This window comes from Gossypium arboreum, chromosome 5 (genome assembly GCF_025698485.1).
Source record: "Gossypium arboreum isolate Shixiya-1 chromosome 5, ASM2569848v2, whole genome shotgun sequence".
Lineage (NCBI taxonomy): Eukaryota > Viridiplantae > Streptophyta > Magnoliopsida > Malvales > Malvaceae > Gossypium > Gossypium arboreum.
This window is the reverse complement of record NC_069074.1, coordinates 5,669,566-5,689,300: the sequence shown is the minus strand read 5'-3', so window position 1 is coordinate 5,689,300 and position 19,735 is coordinate 5,669,566. Positions and strand designations below refer to the sequence as shown.

At 29.2% G+C, this 19,735-nt stretch overlaps 2 protein-coding genes across 2 annotated transcripts; both read left to right on the top strand.

The window, feature by feature from the left end:
* The first annotated feature begins 11,212 nt into the window (after positions 1 to 11,212).
* Positions 11,213 to 13,215, top strand: LOC108452014 (protein FAF-like, chloroplastic). Its single transcript, XM_017749744.2, has 2 exons — positions 11,213 to 11,334; positions 11,416 to 13,215. The coding sequence occupies exon 2, from the start codon at positions 11,450 to 11,452 to the stop codon at positions 12,905 to 12,907; it is 1,458 nt and encodes a 485-aa protein (XP_017605233.1). The 5' UTR covers positions 11,213 to 11,334; positions 11,416 to 11,449; the 3' UTR covers positions 12,908 to 13,215.
* Positions 13,216 to 14,534: 1,319 nt separating this feature from the next.
* On the top strand, positions 14,535 to 19,130 carry LOC108453103 (J domain-containing protein spf31). The gene is made up of 9 exons (XM_017751026.2): positions 14,535 to 14,887; positions 16,373 to 16,463; positions 16,552 to 16,612; positions 17,392 to 17,469; positions 17,853 to 17,926; positions 18,226 to 18,339; positions 18,444 to 18,551; positions 18,699 to 18,737; positions 18,836 to 19,130. Exons 1-9 carry the CDS (start codon positions 14,793 to 14,795, stop codon positions 18,920 to 18,922), a joined length of 747 nt encoding a protein of 248 aa, XP_017606515.1. The 5' UTR covers positions 14,535 to 14,792; the 3' UTR covers positions 18,923 to 19,130.
* The last annotated feature ends 605 nt before the right edge of the window (positions 19,131 to 19,735 follow it).

Sequence of the window (19,735 nt, the reverse complement as noted above, 5' to 3'; positions counted from 1 at the left end):
ATATGGTATAATCTTCAAGTGATTGAGATGGAATTTGTGATTTGGGATCCAACTAGAAGGAAAACTTAACCGCTAAGCATTATTGCATTGGTTGCATAAATATATTTACATATAACATATATGTTATATTTTATTATTCAACTCATATTAAATTTTAAAATTTATTAATATAAAGTTAAATTCATAAATTTTAGGTCAAATAACTTGATTTGGATCAAGATGATGCAACTACATGACTATTGTATTCTATAAATTTTTCTCTTGAAACTTCAAATCCTCATTTTAGTACATCCATTTTAAGACCCACACAATTTAAAAAGATACAATAAAGAAATATTTTACAAAAACTCATCAATCCATCATATTCGATTGCTCCACCATCATCAGTTCCATTCAGATCAAATTCTATAACACTCTATGTTGACACTCAGCCATCCCACTATGACGCTTAAACTCGAGGGATAGGGGCCATGACTAACCTTCCTTTCCTCTAAAAATACGCATTAGATGACGAGTAAAGGCAGACTCAAATATTTGAACTTATTCTGCCTAAGTTCTATCAACTTTCTTATCTTTCCACAGGCAATTGCTGTTCGCACCTTATTTTGTGTAAACCACCCTTATAATCATCCTCTACTTTTTGGTTGTAATAATACTCATATATAATAAATTAATATTACTTATTTTTTTAATTTATAAGTTGGATTAAAATTTGACCCATATTTTTAATATACTCTACAAGATTTGTATTTTCCTAATGATATTGTTTATGGAATCTTAAAAAATTCTAAAATAAATTAAATATTTTTATATACAATCATGCTGAAATTTCAAATTGGATATGGTTGTTTCACAAAATAATTTGTAGAAGATTTTTTCTTTGCATTTTTATATTTGTTTTATAGAAAATAATTTAATGACTTATTAGTCGAGAAAATAAGTCATTTTAAATTGTATTCCTTTTAAAAGCATCAGAAAATTTTCGAAAAATTATTTTTATGAGCAACATGAATTTTAAATAAAAATTAACTCTAATAAAGCTAAATTGAATTATAGTAATAATTTTTAATTTTAATATTTTAAAATATTAAAATATTGATCTCAAATATTATAATTTTTAGTATTATAACATGAATATTTATATTTAATAATATATAATAAGTTATTAATATAATTTATTAATTTGATAAAAAATTAATACTTACAATTTTATTTTAATAAATAAATTTTGATATTTATAATTATTTTTAATTTTAAATAGTATTATTAATATTTTTTGAAATACTTTATATATATTAATAGTATAAATATGAGCATTTTAAGACACTTGTTAAGATTTCTAAAATCATTATCCTATTCATATTTTAACTTTACAAAGTCAATAGTATTATTTTGAGGGTGTTTTTATAATTTTGTATAAAAAAATATAAATATAAATGTACATAATAGGATTTGAACCTAAATCTCTATAGTTTATAACATTTATACTTTACCATTAAACTCAAGTTTAATTTATTATTTATATTAAATTTTTATAAATATAACTATTACATAAAAATTTTCACCCATATTGTTGATATGTGCCATAATCTAGTTTATATCAATGCTATTTATTAGTAGTATTGGTATATATGAAGAATTTTTAATTTTAATTTTCCTTGTTCATTAATCATTTATATTCAAGATTTGTATGTACTCCTTTTATTAATGTCGTTTTAAAATTCGAACATATTTTCATTGAAAGTAAAATGCATCTTACATTTACGATGAATGTTTATAAATATTTATATGAAGAATAATTATGAATTAAAAACAATATTTTTACATGATAATTTTCGCATTTTTAAAAAAAATGAAAATAGAAGACAAGTAATTGACTATCTTCATTTTGTCCATTTATTTATCTATATTTGTTCCAGTGCAACGAAGTGGGAACCGGAAAGAGAAAATGTTTGGTCCTTATTGCTCTAAGAACAAGATAGGTGGAAATTATTGGAATAAAAACCAAAAGAAATAGGAAAATTAAATACCATCTAAAAACAATAGTATATTATGATAAGGTAGCTAGGGGTGGACAGAACCTTATGCCCATCCTTTCAATAAAGTTTGCCTGGTCTCCTTTTTATAACATTTAATTTATTTACGCGGGGAAGGCATGTAATGATGTGGCAGTATGTGATTTGTTGAACTGTTAGGACTTTGCCCCCTAAATATATTTAATCCTCTAAAAGAATTTTGCTGTACCACCAAGCAAGCCTACGTCTCATAGGGAGGTAAAAGGGGTAGACTCATGGAATTTTGTTCATCAAAATTCGGCATCTTCTTTTCCCTTTTCTCCTATTTTAAGTTTACTCGTTGGAGATTAATCACCACATTTATAAATACACAAGTTAAAATAATGGATGAAATTTTAAGTTTAAGATCTTTTTAATAATTTTTAAACATATTTTCAACAAATATAATTATATTTAAATATTAGAGAAAATTATTCAAACTAATAAAGTTGGATAAAATTTCACTTACTTCTGTGGTTTGAAAACATTAACTTACTCCTTGAAAGTTTGGTTAAAATACATTAATACTCTAAAGTATACTTATTAAATAAATTTAAAATAAAAATTGTTCTATTTTAATTATTTTAATTTTTCTTCTCAATTTAATTATTTTAATTAAGATAATTGTTAAAATTAATTATTACTATTAAAATTTTAGTTAATCTTTTAATAAATTGTTGACGTAACACATTACTCCATTGAGTGATGATTGACAAGTGATTTTTTTTTACTTTTAGCTAAAAGTTAATGACCTATCTATAATTAGTCCATTAAGAATATTCTCTCTTCCACCATGGCCCACTATTTTGTAAGATGAGTCTGGCCAATCTTTGCTGTCTTTAGATGACTTACATGATCTTTTTAATTGATTGATTATAGAGAGGTAATGTAACACCGCTTTCTCAATAAACTCAAGTAATTAATGCTACATTTAGCACTAAACTTTATTTGTCATATCAAATACTCATAATTTAGGCCATTATCAAGGTCACATTACCTTTCTAGAACTTAATTAGACTAACAATAAAAAATAATTTCATCTCAATTTCGTTTTAAGTCTTTTTTAGTCCAATTAAAAATTTTCAATTTTAGGTCTATATGTCTTGAAACAGTGTCATGTTATTATAAAACTTTAACTTCGAAGTTATCTTGTCTTGAGACAAAGTTAAATATGTCTCAGATATGACCTTGATACTGTAGCTTTTTAGCTACAAAGCTATTGTGTCTCGAGACACATTTCGTGTTTCTCGAGACCTAGGATAGAGGACCCAAAAATTCTATTGTCAAACACCTCCAAACCATACCAAAATTGTCCATTCCAATCAGTAATCAAAGCTCATAAATTATGTAATACCTCATATTTACCATTCAAAACACATTAAACTCAGATATTAGAATAACTAGACACTTTTTTTCTTACTTCATTAATTCACATTTGTACACGTCATACTTTATATCAGGAAATTTATTTCATACCTTTGTTTTCCCATGCCTTGATGATGTGATGAGATGTGTCAAAGTTGTTACTTCGAAAGAGAACTTCAATATGGTCTTTCACCTACGCGTTAAGTTCGTGAAATCTTTGTAAGTACCCGTGAATTCAGGCCTTACCATTTCTTTGATTTTTATTTATGATAAACATTGTTACTATTATAATTCATGAGTATATCTTAGTAATCAATAGGTTATTTCATATTTACAAAATTCATTAATACTTTGATTCACTAATTTTGTCATTACGGATTAACATGAACACAACTTTTATTAGAAATCACTTACCACGACTTTTTAGCCCATGATAGACACGTTTGAACTAGATGGATGCATGGAACGTATCACGATAAATGGAGCACATAAGTTCTAAAAACATGGGCACTAAAACGTATTAACAGAACAAGAGGCACCGAAGTGCAATATCACGAATAACGCGATTATCACAGGAGTGCTTTGGTTCCTATAGCATGTCAACTATATCCACGGAGTTCAACACTAGTCTACATGGACATTACACGATATTAGATTTACAATAATTAATCACGTATGTTTTATTTCACGATTATCACAATTTCATTACACCTTCTCATTCCTTTTATTCGGGTTTACTATTTAGCATTACATGAACATACAATTTCAAACATTAAGAGTTTCGGAGGCATTACTTTTTCATTTCCATTTCAAGACTAACGGCGATCTTTAAATTATTCTACCCATATTCTACAATAAAAATAATAAGTACTTCGTGCAAATACAAGTGTTAAATCAAATTTGTAGTTGAGAAAAAAAAAACTAGAAAAAAAAAACTTACTTGCAAATAATTCGTTAAGTAATGAAGAAAATCATCAAGTAGGAGGAATGAAGTAATAACTTCTTCTTTTTAACATTTATTAATAGACTAATACCCTAAACCAATATAAAATAGGTTAATTTTGTCTTAATGTTTTTTTAACTTTCCAATTTACATGGAAAAATAACATTCACATCTTTTATCATGGGAATCACATTGTCATGTTTATGGGAAAGTAACTCTCAATGGAAAGTTATATTTCGAGGAAAGTAAATAAAATTTGACATATCAAATGTTGGAATCACTTTCCAATTGACTAAATTATCAAGAAAGTGACTAATGTTCATAATACCAAGCGCTACCTAAGGATATTTAATTCATGGAATGTAATATTACTTATGGTATATAGGATTATCAAAATGTAAGATTATTTAACATATTACTAAGTATTAGGAGTGAGATCAGTTCAATCCAGATTGTTTTTTAGATTTTTCGAGCCATTTATCATAATTTGATTCAAGTCTCAATTATTTTCATATTAATTTTTAGTTTTGATTTTTGAATTTTTGAGTTTTGTTTTATGTCCTTTTAGATATTATATAAGATTCCACACGGAAGGTAAAATTATTTAAGGAAGAGATGACATTAAAATTACCCCATATATTATGGAATCTTGACACTATTGAGAACGTGAGATTATCATCTCAAAATAATATTTGAAATCTAAACACGATATTCACGTTATGAAATTTTACTTTATCATCGAGAATATAAGATTCCACAAACCAAATGACTCTTAAGAGATGAATATATTTTAAACCAAACTTAAATAATAAGTTAAAATATTTAGATTAATAAATTTTCATAAAATTAGAAATATGCATTTATTTTGATAATTTTATCTTTAATAACTCAATTCTTTTTAATAAATTTATCAATAAATGAACATTTTATTCACCATATATAATGGCAAAAAGTCTTTGATATTTAATTGAAGATCCAAATTTGAAATTTCAAGCATTGAATGTCAAAAAAGATGAGATTTAATTAAATCCAAAGAAAACATGCACTTAAATATATGATTCTAAACCGGCCATTGAAACTCTGCCATTCCAATTTTAAAAAACGGAGTTAAAGGCTATAGCTAGGTCAAACACCATTACACAGCACTTTTCATATATGGAGAAAAAGAAATTATTTTACACGGTCAACATTGTTTTAATTAGCTACCTTTACTTTGTCTAATTTCCCACTTTTTTCTACACTAACACAAAGATTTATTGATTTAATAGTATAATGTGGAATCATAAGTCATGAAGCATTGATTAAAGAATAATTAATTATAATTAATCAGGACAGTGAATGCATAATTCATGTGATTGCCTCTCGCGCTCCCCAGAATGTAGTTGTAAAATGATGATGGTATAGCGTTTTTGTTTTGGGTATTGTTAGGATTGTGTTGCACTTGCACTACCTTAATTAATCTGCATTTTAAACAACAGAAGTACGGACTACTAAATTTTATTTTAAAGTGGAAATCGGATTCTTGGTGTCATCAAAATTTTAATCTGCCGAGTCAACTCCGAATTTATTCATCCACTCCGCACTAATTGGCATCATCCATAATTTATGTATTTTCAGTACATTATTTTTATTTGTTTTTTCATGTAGTATATTTTCAGTATACATACCCCAATTAGAAGTTAATCTGACCATCTTTATTACATTTTATATTATATCAAAATATTTTACTTTCTCACCAAAAGTCAAAACTTTTGCATGATTTTTAAGAAATGAATTGGAATATTGTTTTTATTAGCTAATATTTTTTAAAGTTACAAATCATTAAATTATAGAGTATAATTTTACTCGGTTTTGCGTTGGGCTAATTATTTATTTTCTCATTTATTTTGATTTTTCGTATATTTGAAATTTAATTTTATATTTTTATTTTTAAGAAATTAGTATATTTACTTTTTGAATTTAAAATATTTAGCTTCATTTGTTAACATTTTATAATTCTTTTGTTAAATTTGTTAGTGTAATATTTTGAAATTAAAAGATACCCACTTAATATCCATGTAAAATAATGACACCATAATAGGCTTGAATTTAATAGATAATTTTAACGGTGTTAATAATCCTTAAAAGTTCGCATCAACATGTTAATTAAGATAAATTATTTAAACTAACTAACGACATTATAAAAATTGGGATGCTAAATTATATTAAAATTAAAGTATAAAACTTAATTTTGAGTGAAATATAGAAATCAAAATTAAATTTTAACTACTCTTATATAATCTCAAAACAATAAAAATTTAAAATAGAATTTCACCATAATCTTTTTCATATATATAAAAATGACAGTTGTCATGAAAGAAAGGCTTAGAGCCGTCATGTAAAAGTTGTATAGATGAATTGAATATTTTAATTTAATTCAATTTAAATTATTTAACATAAAGAATTGTATAATATATATATATTGACAGAAATGGTCCAAGGTCACTCTACCTCAATTAAAATGAATCAAGAATTACATAATTATGGATATTATTTAGATACTTCGTACCAAAAGATAAGTTATACTGGTTATTTAAGGCAAGATTATAAAGGTTATCTGCCACTGTATTTTTCTTTCGTCTAATCTACTTAACATCAGCTTCGACGAAGAGCTCAAACATGCCTCTAATTTCTTTGATCCGATGGTCTAACATTTCAATGTCCTCACGGTGTTTCCAAAAAAGGTTAACTAGACTCACACAATCGGACTCAAAGATGATCTTATAGAAGTTAAACAAGATGACCAAAATGATACATTCAATCAACACACTTAACTCCGCTCACTCCGTGCTCACATAATTCCCTTATAACACTACCACCAAAAACGAAACCATCACTATAATGAATAATAACCCAATTCCTGTTTTGTTGTCAACCATGGGGACCATCAAAGAATTGTAATCTATTAATTGAACGTTTGGAGTCTCAAATCTTCCACCTCTGCTACATCTTAAGACTTCACTAGTTGAATAGGATATAATAATTACATGAGCACAAAAAAACATTAACGTTATATAAATACACTAAACAATAACAACTATTGATATTTTAAAATTGATATAAATATAAATTTGTAACGTGATTAAACAAATAACTGTAAATACGAATGCAGTCATGCCTTTTTGAAAGCCATTAATAATTAAATTATAGTTTTGTTTTAATTTGAAAAAAGAGAGGATAAATAGTGCGAATTTTATTAAAACATTTATTTTGTCTTTATTTTACATTATTTTTATTTTATACTCTAATAATCATTGTATAAAACATTTATTTAAAATGATAAACTAATATATTTTAAGTTTATTTTAATTAAAAATTCCAAGTGAATTAAATTGAAAAATTATCAACTTAAAATACTTAATTATTTATTTCAAATTTCTCTTATAATATATAATATGTGACTAAGAGCGTGTTTAATAAACTAAAAATTAAGTGCTGAAAAATTAAAGATTGAATTTTATAATTACTATTTATATTATAAAATTGTTTGATATATTAGTAAAATTAAGCATTGAATATAATTGTTTTATTTGATAATAGTAAATCTTGGTTTTGAAAATTCATTATTTCATAATTTTAGTCTTGTTAATATGATGTTATTTATTTTATTTTGAGTAGTTTGCATAAAATTTAAATATTATATTTGAATAGTTTTAATAAAAGAGGAAATAATTTATTTTAAAAATATTTTAAAAATAAAATTAACTTATTAATTTTCACTTTTAAATGATACCACACTTTTTTTTTAGAAATTTAATGTAATTATCAAATACAACTAAAAATTCCAATCAAACAAATTTGTTGTGAGTAGATTGATTCTTTTGTTTTTAATGTGAGTCCTGATAGACAGGGTGAAGGTAAAAATTCTTTTTAGGGACTAAAATTAAAATTTAAGTTTTATAATAGTAAAAATGCAATTTCACCATTTAATAGTTTATATTTTTATAATTTTTAAAAGATTAAATCAAATTTTATCATTTTTAGGGGGGCAAAGTGAAATTCTAACTTTACTAATTTAAAATTTTAAAAATTTTAATAGGTTTAAATGAAAATTTTTTCATTTTAAGAGAAACTTGAGCCTAGGCCTATGCCAACCCTTAGCTACGCCTCTGCGATAGAGCAATTATTATGTATAATAATATTTTTATTTAGCATATTAAAAATCATAAATCAAGTAATCAAATTTGTACATATGTTGTGATGGAACAATTAATAAATGATATATCGATTAAATTTAAGAAATGTATTAAAAGGCAACGGATAAAAAATTCCTAATAACATCATCCATATATTTTATATGTGCTTTACTTGACACTTATTATCAACATCATCAACTTTTGGCGTCTATATAATTATATATGATGGCTGATGCGTCGTATTGGCCACTTCTTTCGTACGTATAATCTTCATGACTTTGTCAAAAAAAAAAATGAATAATAACAAAGAGGAAAAGGGACAAATTAAGCAAAGCAAAAATTAAAAAAAAAAGGTCCCAAAATCCAGACGGGACACCTTAAGTTGTTTCCACATACATTATTCTTCATTATTTGTTTATTTAGTATTTTTTTTTTAAATTTATGTGAATATAAAGCTTAAAGATATTCTCTATAAAAACGATAATTTAAAAATAATAATAAGATGATGGATGCATAGAATCTCTATCACTTAGGGTTTACGAGAAGGATGAGTTTATGGCCGCCCAATCGTGTTGGCCTATGAAAGTGATTCCCCCGTTTCCTTTTAAGCCATTTTCACCCCCACTCCAACCCAATCACACGGATTTAGTACGATAGTGGATATATTTATCATCTCTTTTTTTTCTTTTTCTTTTTTATTATAAATAATAATATGTTTAATAAAAATTCATATTTTTTGAATGGTAAAATTTATTAATTCATTTTATGAATAGAATATACAGTTTGGAAAAAAAGAAATAAATAACAAACATTAGTTACCAATGATTAGCTCCATCAACATGGCAAATACTTCAGTCTTAACACTAATATAATATTATAACATGTTGACAACTGACACTGTTACAACTCAAACGTGACATATTTAGAGTGATTGTAAATACTTAACATGATAAGAAAATTAGCCATAGATGGTCCAAAGCAGCGGACAAAATCGACAACATAATCGAGCATCCACCAATTTGTAAAGGATGATGACAAAACCGTCCCTAAAATCACTTCCAAAAGTAGAACTACATTCATAAATAAAATTAAGAAACTTATACTAACCAAGGCAAAAACTTTCAAAAGTAAAAACTTATTAAGCAGAGAAAAAAAAAACATATAACACTTAAGACAACATGGGTCCGAATTGACTCATAAAATTATTTATTACTTTAAAATACTCTTAAAGTAGAAACAAAAACAGATTAAGAAGCTGAGGAAGAACCATCATTCGAGAGTATCTATGATCAACCCACTTTTCAAGAGATATTGTTGTGATCAATGGAGGTTTAATGATGACAAACACTATTATCTGTTCATTACAACTTGTAAAAATAATAAAAATACCCATAAAACAAATTTACAAAATGAAAAGAGAAAATGTATGCGAAGTGAGTAAGGAAAACAAAAAAGTGAGAGTTGGTGGGAAGAGAAAAAGGCGGTGCGTTGGACAAATTTTAAAAAAAACAATGAAGAAACAAATGGCATGAAAAAAAAATTAAAAAAATTAATACAATTAATTAAAAATTTATATTTAATCCATTGATAATTTATACGCTATTATTATCATTTGAAATAATGGTAAGTAAATTTATTTTAAAAATTAAAATGATATATTATGGTCTGATTGTATATGTACATAGTGCATAAAATATTCAACCATATAATAAATATTATCTTTCAATATTGTGTTGTTACATTTCCGAAACCAGTAAAAGAAACGGGCTTTGGGTGTATATCAATGTTTCATAGAAAATGGTGATCTAATTTCATGTATTGAATATTTGGACTGCTTGAAAATTTTGAGTTTTGTGAAACAATTAAACCATCCAAATGTTTGGCATTTTGAAAGAAGTAGCCACATATGAATTATTCTGACATGTATTGAGCCTTGAAGTAAGTAAAAAAAGAGAGAGGTTAATGATCTGGAAAACACAGCTATCAAGCTCAGGATTAATGGTGTCCAGCTCTCCTTCCATTGTATTCTTGCTCCATTTTTTTGTCACTATTTGCCTTCCAATTTCTGCCACGTTCAGCGGAAGAAAGGCATCGATACCAATACGCTATTGCGTTTCTTTACTCTAAGATTGACACTTCAATTTGACCATCTCATTTCACAGTATATGTGTTCATTGCTAATTCAATACAATTTACTGTTACATTTTATGTTATGTTACTGAGTTAAAATATGTAGTTTCTGCACTTATTTGTTTCTTTGAGAATTAAAAGGATTTATATTCGATTTAAACAAAAATATATCATAGTTTCCCACAAATCCCGTCCAATCAATGGAGTTGATTTTACTAGTATTAATCATGGTAGATATTTTCAGAGAATGAGGGGTCAATTTTTTTGCGCAAAAATCGAAGTAGACTACTTGTGTAGTTGTGTGAGCGTGAGTGCTTTTTTTTTTTTTTTTTTTTTATACCGGATCTTAACATAAAATTCTATAAATGGAATAATGCCATTAATATTTTGTTTAAGCGTAATGAGTAATGATCGGCTCTGCTTTATTTTATTTTAAATTTCTTTAAATCACGAACTTTTCTGAGCCCAAAGGAAGAGTCATTTCAATTTTTATGGTGGCGTAAGGCAGGTCCCATTGGACACGATTCCAAAGGCTTTTTGCCTTCCTATAAATACCCCTCACAATTTCCCATTCTAATTTCCATCAAACCACCCCTCACCCATTTCCTTCTGTGTAGACCACGGTTGAACGCTGCTGCTGTTGCTGTTGTTTGATCTCTTCACAAAGGTAGTTACTTATCTAAATTCTAGCTATCTTCTAAGTTTTGGTTTTAGAATATTTCTCTCATTTTTTTTCTAATATATGCAGAAAAAAATTTAGTACAATTAATCTGCCTAGTACGATGATGTCTGGTCCACTTAGCAAGAGCATAGGCTTATCTTCAGCTTTGAACATCACTGAAGAAGCAACTAATGTCACTAACAAGCAAGGCATAGTATCTATTCTTGGATCGGATACTGATCAGAGACCAACCAAAGGTTCTTCACTTAGAAGAACTTTATCAGCTGATATGTCTTCCAAGAAATGGCTCACTCAACTGAACAATACTGCATCTTCCGATGAACTCCCTGTTTCCATTGCAGACTCATCCTCACAGGAAGCAGAAGAAGAGAATTATCAAGAAAAGAAGGCACTCGAAAAGCCTGCCCAGTTCGATATATGGACCTCAATCATTTCAAGCAAACCTCAAGACGACTCCAAACCGCTTCCCCCGCCTTATATTCACCCTCTTGTAAAAAGATCGGGGAGCTGTTTAAGCGAGAAAAGCCTCGAAATTTGCACTGAGAGCCTTGGTTCCGAGACTGGCTCGGATGGGTTTTCTTCCTATCCTCCGTCGGAAACCGGTGACGTGGAGGAAGATCGTAAAGAGGAAGATCAACGACTCCGACAGCAAAAACTCGCTTCCTACGATGATGAAGATGATCAGCCAAGGATTCTGAAATATAACAATGATGTGGTTGCCAAGAAAGCGCCACACCATGGATCATTTCCTCCACCAATCCCTTCCCTTTCTCGCAAAGATGGAGCATCAGTTCGCATGGAGACTCATCGTGATAATGGCAGGTTGGTTCTTGAAGCTGTTTCAGTGCCTTCGAAGAAAAACTTCCTCGCTCAACGCCAAGATGGTCGCCTAGTCCTCACTCTTGCCATGAATGAAGTGATGATGATCGAAGAAGCAGAGGAAGTGGAAAAGTTTGAAAGCTTTGGAGACGAAGAGAAAGGAACTGATCAAATGGACATCATCGGTGAAGAAGAAGAAGGTGATCGTGGTTGCGAGATGGAGAAGGCTAATAAACTTTCGAGCGGAGCAATGAATGTCCATAGATTAGCTGTAATGATGAACAAGCCCATATGGTTAGCAAACAGGAACCCGACATGGCCTGAAACTTTTGATGAAATAGTTAAATTTGGAGAAGAAGAAGAGGAGAAAATTGAGCCAAGCACTCCGCCGCCAGTACAGTCACTGTCACCGCGGCCTCGAATGGCTAGGCTGATACCATCACCACCGCCACCACCATCATCAACAACAACAACAGCAGCGTCATTCAATTCATATGAGTACTATTGGAATCGACCCAATCAACCCATGTCGCCAAAGGCAGCCATCCTTGCGCCACCAGCACTCAATGACAATAGCGACAGCCATCTTATTCTCTCCCAGAATCAAACAGCTAAAGATCAACAACAATTACTGGTTTTGAGGGGCAACAATGGTGATTACTTTGTTCCTTTGCTAAAACGATGCAGAGAAACAAGATCTCTTCTACTCTGGGATACCTATTGCATTGCCACCTCCTGATGCCAATCATCAAAATACCATCCCCAGAAACATCAAATTCCTTGAAATTTGTGCTTATATTTATTGTCATTACTTACTATTATTAACCTATCTGTTTTTTTTTTTCTCTCCTTTCTAGTTTTTCCACTTTCACTCCTTGAGGGTGAATGTGATTGTGTAGTCAAATTTCCAATAAAAATCAAGAAAAGGGAAAGAAAATGATGAAATATTGTTATATAATTTGTATTTATTTACTATCAGTGTTCTTTTATGTTTTATTTTATAACTTTTGCATGATAACTAATTTAAATAAAATTAGAATTTGTAAACATTTCTTTAGGGTTAAAATTTTAGCGATAGATTATTTATAAAAAGATCATGTTTCTTAATCCACATAATATGATCATAAGACCAATTAAAATTAAATTAAAATTACTAATAATCAATTCATAAAAAAACACAAATTAAAAATTTTACATGCACAAGAACAATCAATTTATTTAAATGTCAGTCAAATTAGAAAAACATATAAAATTACTTACATTTATACTCGTCATTGATATAGTAGTAGTAAATTTGTACGGTTTTCTTTGTCTTTTTATAAAAAATAAAACTAAAACACTGAGTAAATCATCTAATTTTAAGTTGTACGATCTAGTAGTATGTCTGTCTATCTAAGTTTAGAATATGATAGTTATTTATAAATTGTGTTTTATTTAATAAAATAAATAAAATAATTAAATATGTTTTAGTCATCAATTCAGCAAACCCATATACATGAGCTTGTTGAGATTGATGGATATTTTTACTTTCAACAATTGAATTAATAAAATGTACATATGTGGTAGCACTAATTTAATTGTTTAAAACTTTATTTTTTGTGGGTATCAAAACATGGACAATCAACTGAAAGAAGCCCTTTAATTTGTTTTTAATTGCCATAATAAACTTTAATAACATTAAATTGATAAAATAACTTGATAAAATTCTTATCAATACTCATTTGATCGAGTTCAAATCGTGTGACCTTTATTCTTTATCCTAATATTGTATAAAAGATACCAATTAATCTTTATTCTATTTAAGACTAAGTTTATAAGAATAATTTTCATTGTAATTATTGAATAATTTATCACATCTGTATTTATATTGAATGAACTGCGAAGCTTTGACACTTCGGTAAAAACAAAATTCTAGATATTTGAGTATTGAGTTTCAAGTTCTACCATAGATAATTGTTATGTGTGAATTTTAATTCTACCAAGTGTTGTTTGGATTACTATTTTTAATCCGTTTGGACTTTATACTGGTTTGATTCTATTTTATGACAAGTTGGACATATACTTATACTATAATTGCATTACATTCATATTTGTAAAGTCTAAAAAAATAAAAAATCACTAACCGATGTCATATATATTTATATATTCTATATTAATTATATGATGTAAATAATTACAATTATTATTTATATAGTTCATATATCTCAAAATTTTAAATCGAAAAATAAAGTATGTTTCGTTGTTACAATAATTCAATCGATATAATATAATTATCAAATCAAATATAATATGTATTATAGATGCCATATTGGAGTCGAAATTTTAAAAAAATTTGGGTTGAATTAGAGGTGCTTATGAATTTTCAGTGTAGGCGAGTTAAGGTTATCGCATAACCCAATCTATGGACGGTGATCTGGTGGCCCAGTCAATGGACTTCTGAACCGACTTGGATCCATGGCCCGAAGTGAGAGATAGACTAGAACCAACTAGTCGGCCCGATTCCGTGCTATTGCTTCTTCATTTCGCCTCTGGAACGTGAAGGCAGAAGAAGGCAGGCCTGCGAAAATAGCCGTCGAATAGAGAATCAATCTGTGGAAAATACACAAAGAAACAGGAAATCAGCGATGGGAGAGAGCAACAGCAGCGTTGATGAGGATTTGCTTCTCAAAGAATTCTTCGCTGAAGTCAGCGAAGTCGAAAGAGACAACGAAGTCGTCAGGTTTTCTATCTTCTTTATTCTTCTTTCCTTTGATTTTAATAGTTTAACCTTTTTTTTCTCCCGTTAATTTGTTCTTATGCATGGGATTGTGGTTTTTTTTTTTGTTTAGTTATTTTAGTTTTATTGGAGTCTCAGCTATTAGGGTTCATTCTGTTATATAAGCATCAAAAATGAATTCGGTGAAGTTTTTCAATTTTTATTTTTATATAATTTCTAATGTTGTTTTCTTTCTGTAAAATTTGAGCTCAAATAACGTACTTCACCTTCGATGAATTGGGTAGCTTTTTAAGTTTGATTTTTATAGCTGTAACAATATGATTAGTTAAGAAATATTTGTGTAAAACTTGTAGCTCAATTACTCGTTTAATTTTATGGGTATTCTTCGTATTTGATGCTGTTTATCAATTCTAGATTACATTTTTCTTTTTGCTGTTTTGTATGAGAACTTGATATTGATAAATGTCTTCAAGATCATAGTCATGCAAGTAATATCTAAGTTGGTGAAACCCCTAAATACAATAATATTCTATAAGAGTGCATTGATGCATTCAGTATAAGTATAACCGGTCTACTATTAGCATATGTGCAAGAGCATCAAGCTTAAGGGAATTTGGACGCACTTATAATAATTTAAGCTGTCTAGTAACATGAAATTGGGGCAATTTGACATACGTTTAGATGTTTAGTGATTCAGTCAAATGTAAAGCACTAATTTTCTTCTAATCCCCTTGTACCTTTGTTGTGATAACCAGAGATGCGATAGATACATCATTCTCTCCTTCCATATACATATAGGTATGCAAGTTGAATATATGCCAGAGCCGAGCTGCTTTCGGTTTTGCCAAGGCTTGTTGCTATGTTTGAAGGGTCATTTCCCATATCCAGACCCAGTTTGAGGTGTCAGACATGTGGCCAAAATGGATCTCATTGGGAAAAAAAATAAAAAATAAGATAGAGCTGTAGCAATATAGCTGCTCCCTCTGACCCTCTCCCTCTTTCTGAATTAGTGATATTTTATTTAGCTTTTGCTTCAAATATAGTGATTGATTTGGATCATTGAGGCAACTGCTATAACTTTTTGTCTGTTATGCATAGATGGATGCTTGGTTATATTCATTGCTGCATAAACCCCAGAATTGGGGAAGTTCTTGTATTAATGATTTACATTTTTACTTCATGACTTTGTTGTATGACATTTTTTGGATGTCTTTTTTATTTGAAAGAACTATCTTAATCCATGAGAGATGCTATTTTTTCTGATCCTTTTTCCAATACCAAAGTGATGTTAGTGTACATAAGAAAGCTACCTGGCCATCAATTATTAATTATCTTTGTTATGCCTTTCCTTTTGTTTTATGTTGTGCTCCAACTAATTTGCTTTGCTTCTAGCAAACAGTGACGTTTCTGTTTATTGTTGATGAGCTATTTTCTTCATAATCTCTTGATTAACTTTTGGCATATTTAAATGCTCTCTGGAAATTGTAGGATCCTTTCATGCTTCAAGTTAAATCCGTTTGAGTTTTTGAAGCTGCCATTTGATTCATCACTAGATGATGTTAAAAAACAGTATCGAAAGGTGATCTTCTTCCATGGCCATTTCCTCAGCTGTTGATGATTCTTTAACTTGGATAGTTATTGATATATTTCATGCTAAATGTATGTAGTTATCATTAATGGTCCACCCTGATAAATGCAAGCATCCACAAGCAAAAGAGGCTTTTGGAGGTTAGTAGATAATGTTTTTCTCACATCTGGAAAGGCTTCCTTATTAGGTTAACTTTAAATAGAACATTATCAGATTAATTAAATTTTATTATTGTTGCTGTTGTTGTTGTGTATTCCTTGTGCTGATTAAATATCTAATGTTTTCTGACTGTATCTGCTCTTTTGATGGTCCCTCAACTATAAGAACCTATAATGATAAGCAGCATCAAATGTGCAAGTCAATCTTGATGAATTTTAAATTGGTTGAGTAATAGCACCTTGAGCTAGGCACCGACTATTATGTTGTTTGTTTAAAATGATATGAAATTTAGGAAGAATGATTGATGGAAGAAGGAAAACAATGATGATGTGTTTGTGTTGAATATGAAAAAGAACAGCATAAAACTAGATAAAGAATTGAGAAGATTCAGAATTCTTCTCTCTATTTTAGCTCTGTATTCCTACTTTCCATCTAATTTTATCACCATATTCATTTGCAAAAAGTTGAAACCATTTCAGCCCTAATAACACCAGATGTCAGTATTTAATAACACTAGAATTGCAGCTTAGTTGCAGTAAGATTAATAATGCCTTTGCACCACTACTTTCACATAAAATGTTAGGATGTAATGCCCTGCTTCTACATACTTATATTTCTTGTCTGTTTATCCATGGCGTGAGTGGAGAAATATTTAGGATTGTTTTCATCATTCTGTGATGCATGTGTATTTATTTTACAGTTACTGGAAATGTTTATATTAGATTGTCTTAACTACACTGGGTTTTTTACTTGTGAGCAGCACTAGCAAAAGCCCAACAACAATTGCTTGATCAACAAGAAAGGGATTATATTCTTAGCCAAGTTACTGCTGCAAAAGGTAATGCATAAATTTTAATAACTTTCTGAGGAGGCCTTATATATTTGCATAGCATTGTTACTTGAAATTTTATTAAAAAATCAGAAACTTTTGTTTGGAATCTTATTGCCAATGGCATGTAGTTTTCACTTTTCTTTAGTTGACTTCTCTGTTTTTGTTATGTTCAGTTCGTTCGATGAATAACTAGTAAACTTGTCAGTTTATAGATCAGTATGATTATAATTGGCGATGTGCTATCATAATGTGCATCTGTTTGATTTGATCTTTTTAAATTGAGCTTTGTCTCTTTATCTTTTTTCCTTTCTTGCATGAATAAACAAAATAAATCTAAAACCTTCGGTAACTGAAATAAGTTCTCATGTTTCATTTGATGCAATGTGCAGAAGAACTTAGAGCTAAGAGGAAGAAGCAGTTAAAGAAAGACACAGCTTCCAAACTAAAGTCATTAGTTGACGAGGTATGTCCTTAAAATATTTTCCTTATAAGTTTCACATAGACCGATTTGGTGTAATTAGAGTTTTAGCTTTTATGCTTAGAGGAAGTAATGGAGGCTCAATTATCTGTCAATATGCAGCCTTGATTGAATATCTGTTTTTGTATGCTTTAAAATAATATTTGTGATAAATGTTCTCGTTGCTTTTCTATGTCTGATATTACCTTCCCATGAAATTTGATGTTTAATGCTGACCTGTCCCATCCAATTCCTCTAGATTTTTATGGCAAGAGAAGAGACTAAGCTAGTCTGTTTATTTGCAGGGAAAATCTGAACTAGAATATGAACAATCAGAGGAGTTCCAGCAGGAGTTGAAATTGAAGGTTAGAGAGTTATTGACCGAGCAGGAATGGCGGCGGAGAAAAATGGCAATGAGGGTATGTTGGGTTCTGTTAATATCCTTTGCGTTCTTTAGTTGTTCTCGCTCAGGCTTTACTATTACTATGATGAGTTAAATCATCTGTTCTTATTTCATCTTCAGATATCTGAAGAAGAAGGTCGACTAAAGAAGGATGAAGAAGAGCAAAAGGAGATGTGGAAACGGAAGCGTGAACATGAGGAGCAGTGGGAAGGAACAAGGGAACAGCGAGTATGTTTTCTCCGGCTTTATTTTTATAAGTTGACTACCTTAGATGATGACTTTACACTTACGGTTATTGGATAGTTGAACAGCTTTTGAGATATGATATCTTGCAGTCCAGTCTATTAAATTATGGGTTTTTCATGTATTGGTCAGGTTTCAAGTTGGAGGGATTTTATGAAGTCAGGGAAAAAGGTAAAGGTTATAAAATATTGGTGAAGTCAGGGATTTTCTGGAGTCATTGCTAATTTAAAAAAGGAAAAAGATTGACGGATTTGTATGTATGTTTACAGTCGAAGAAAGGAGAACTTCGTCCCCCGAAACTGAAGACAGAGGATCCCAACAAATCGTATGTTCAGAGGCCCGTAAAGCGGGGTTAATTGCTGCCTACTGCTCTACTTAACTTCCCTTTCTCACTATTATTAGTTTACAATGTAGCTTTCAACCAACCTACTCAGTGTTATTCCAATATTTGATATGTATTGGTATCACCCTCTTTTAATGAACCCCTCTGAATTTACCTGTTTCGTGTTTTTTAGTATCTTTTCAAGTATATGCAATATATAGTTCATTTTTCAGGTTTCATAACATATGATATGTATTTTAGGACTGACATACTATTTTGTTTTTTCATACTTAAAATAAAATAATTAAGGATGAGGCGTGTTTAAAGGATTTATATACAAGCTTTTTACCATCCCACCTATATTTATTGTTAAATTAATTTTAAAAACATTTTTTATATAAAATGTTTTTTCACTCACGTGTAATATGATATACATTTTCTTAATATATGATATAACACCATCTCATTATATGTATTTCTACCTACTAAATTATCAATATGAAGCGTGGCATTTTGTTTCTGAATGATATGGGAAATAATATAAACTGATCGCAAGATAAAAATAGTACTCGTCGGTGGTGTGAATCCGTACAGATCGATATAAATCAGTATAGTTGATGTGAAGTATTGACGTTTTTTTGTGGTTGGTGACAATATGATGCGACATTGCTTTGATGTGAATAAATTTTTGCGGAACACTAGTCCTCTATAAAGTATATTTTTATTTTAATAATTACTACCATTATTATAAAAAGCAAAAATGAAGGATGTTTTGTGTTTAATTTACGTACTTTAAAATGTCAACAAGATCTTAAAAATGGGAATAAATTATAAAATACTTATTTGA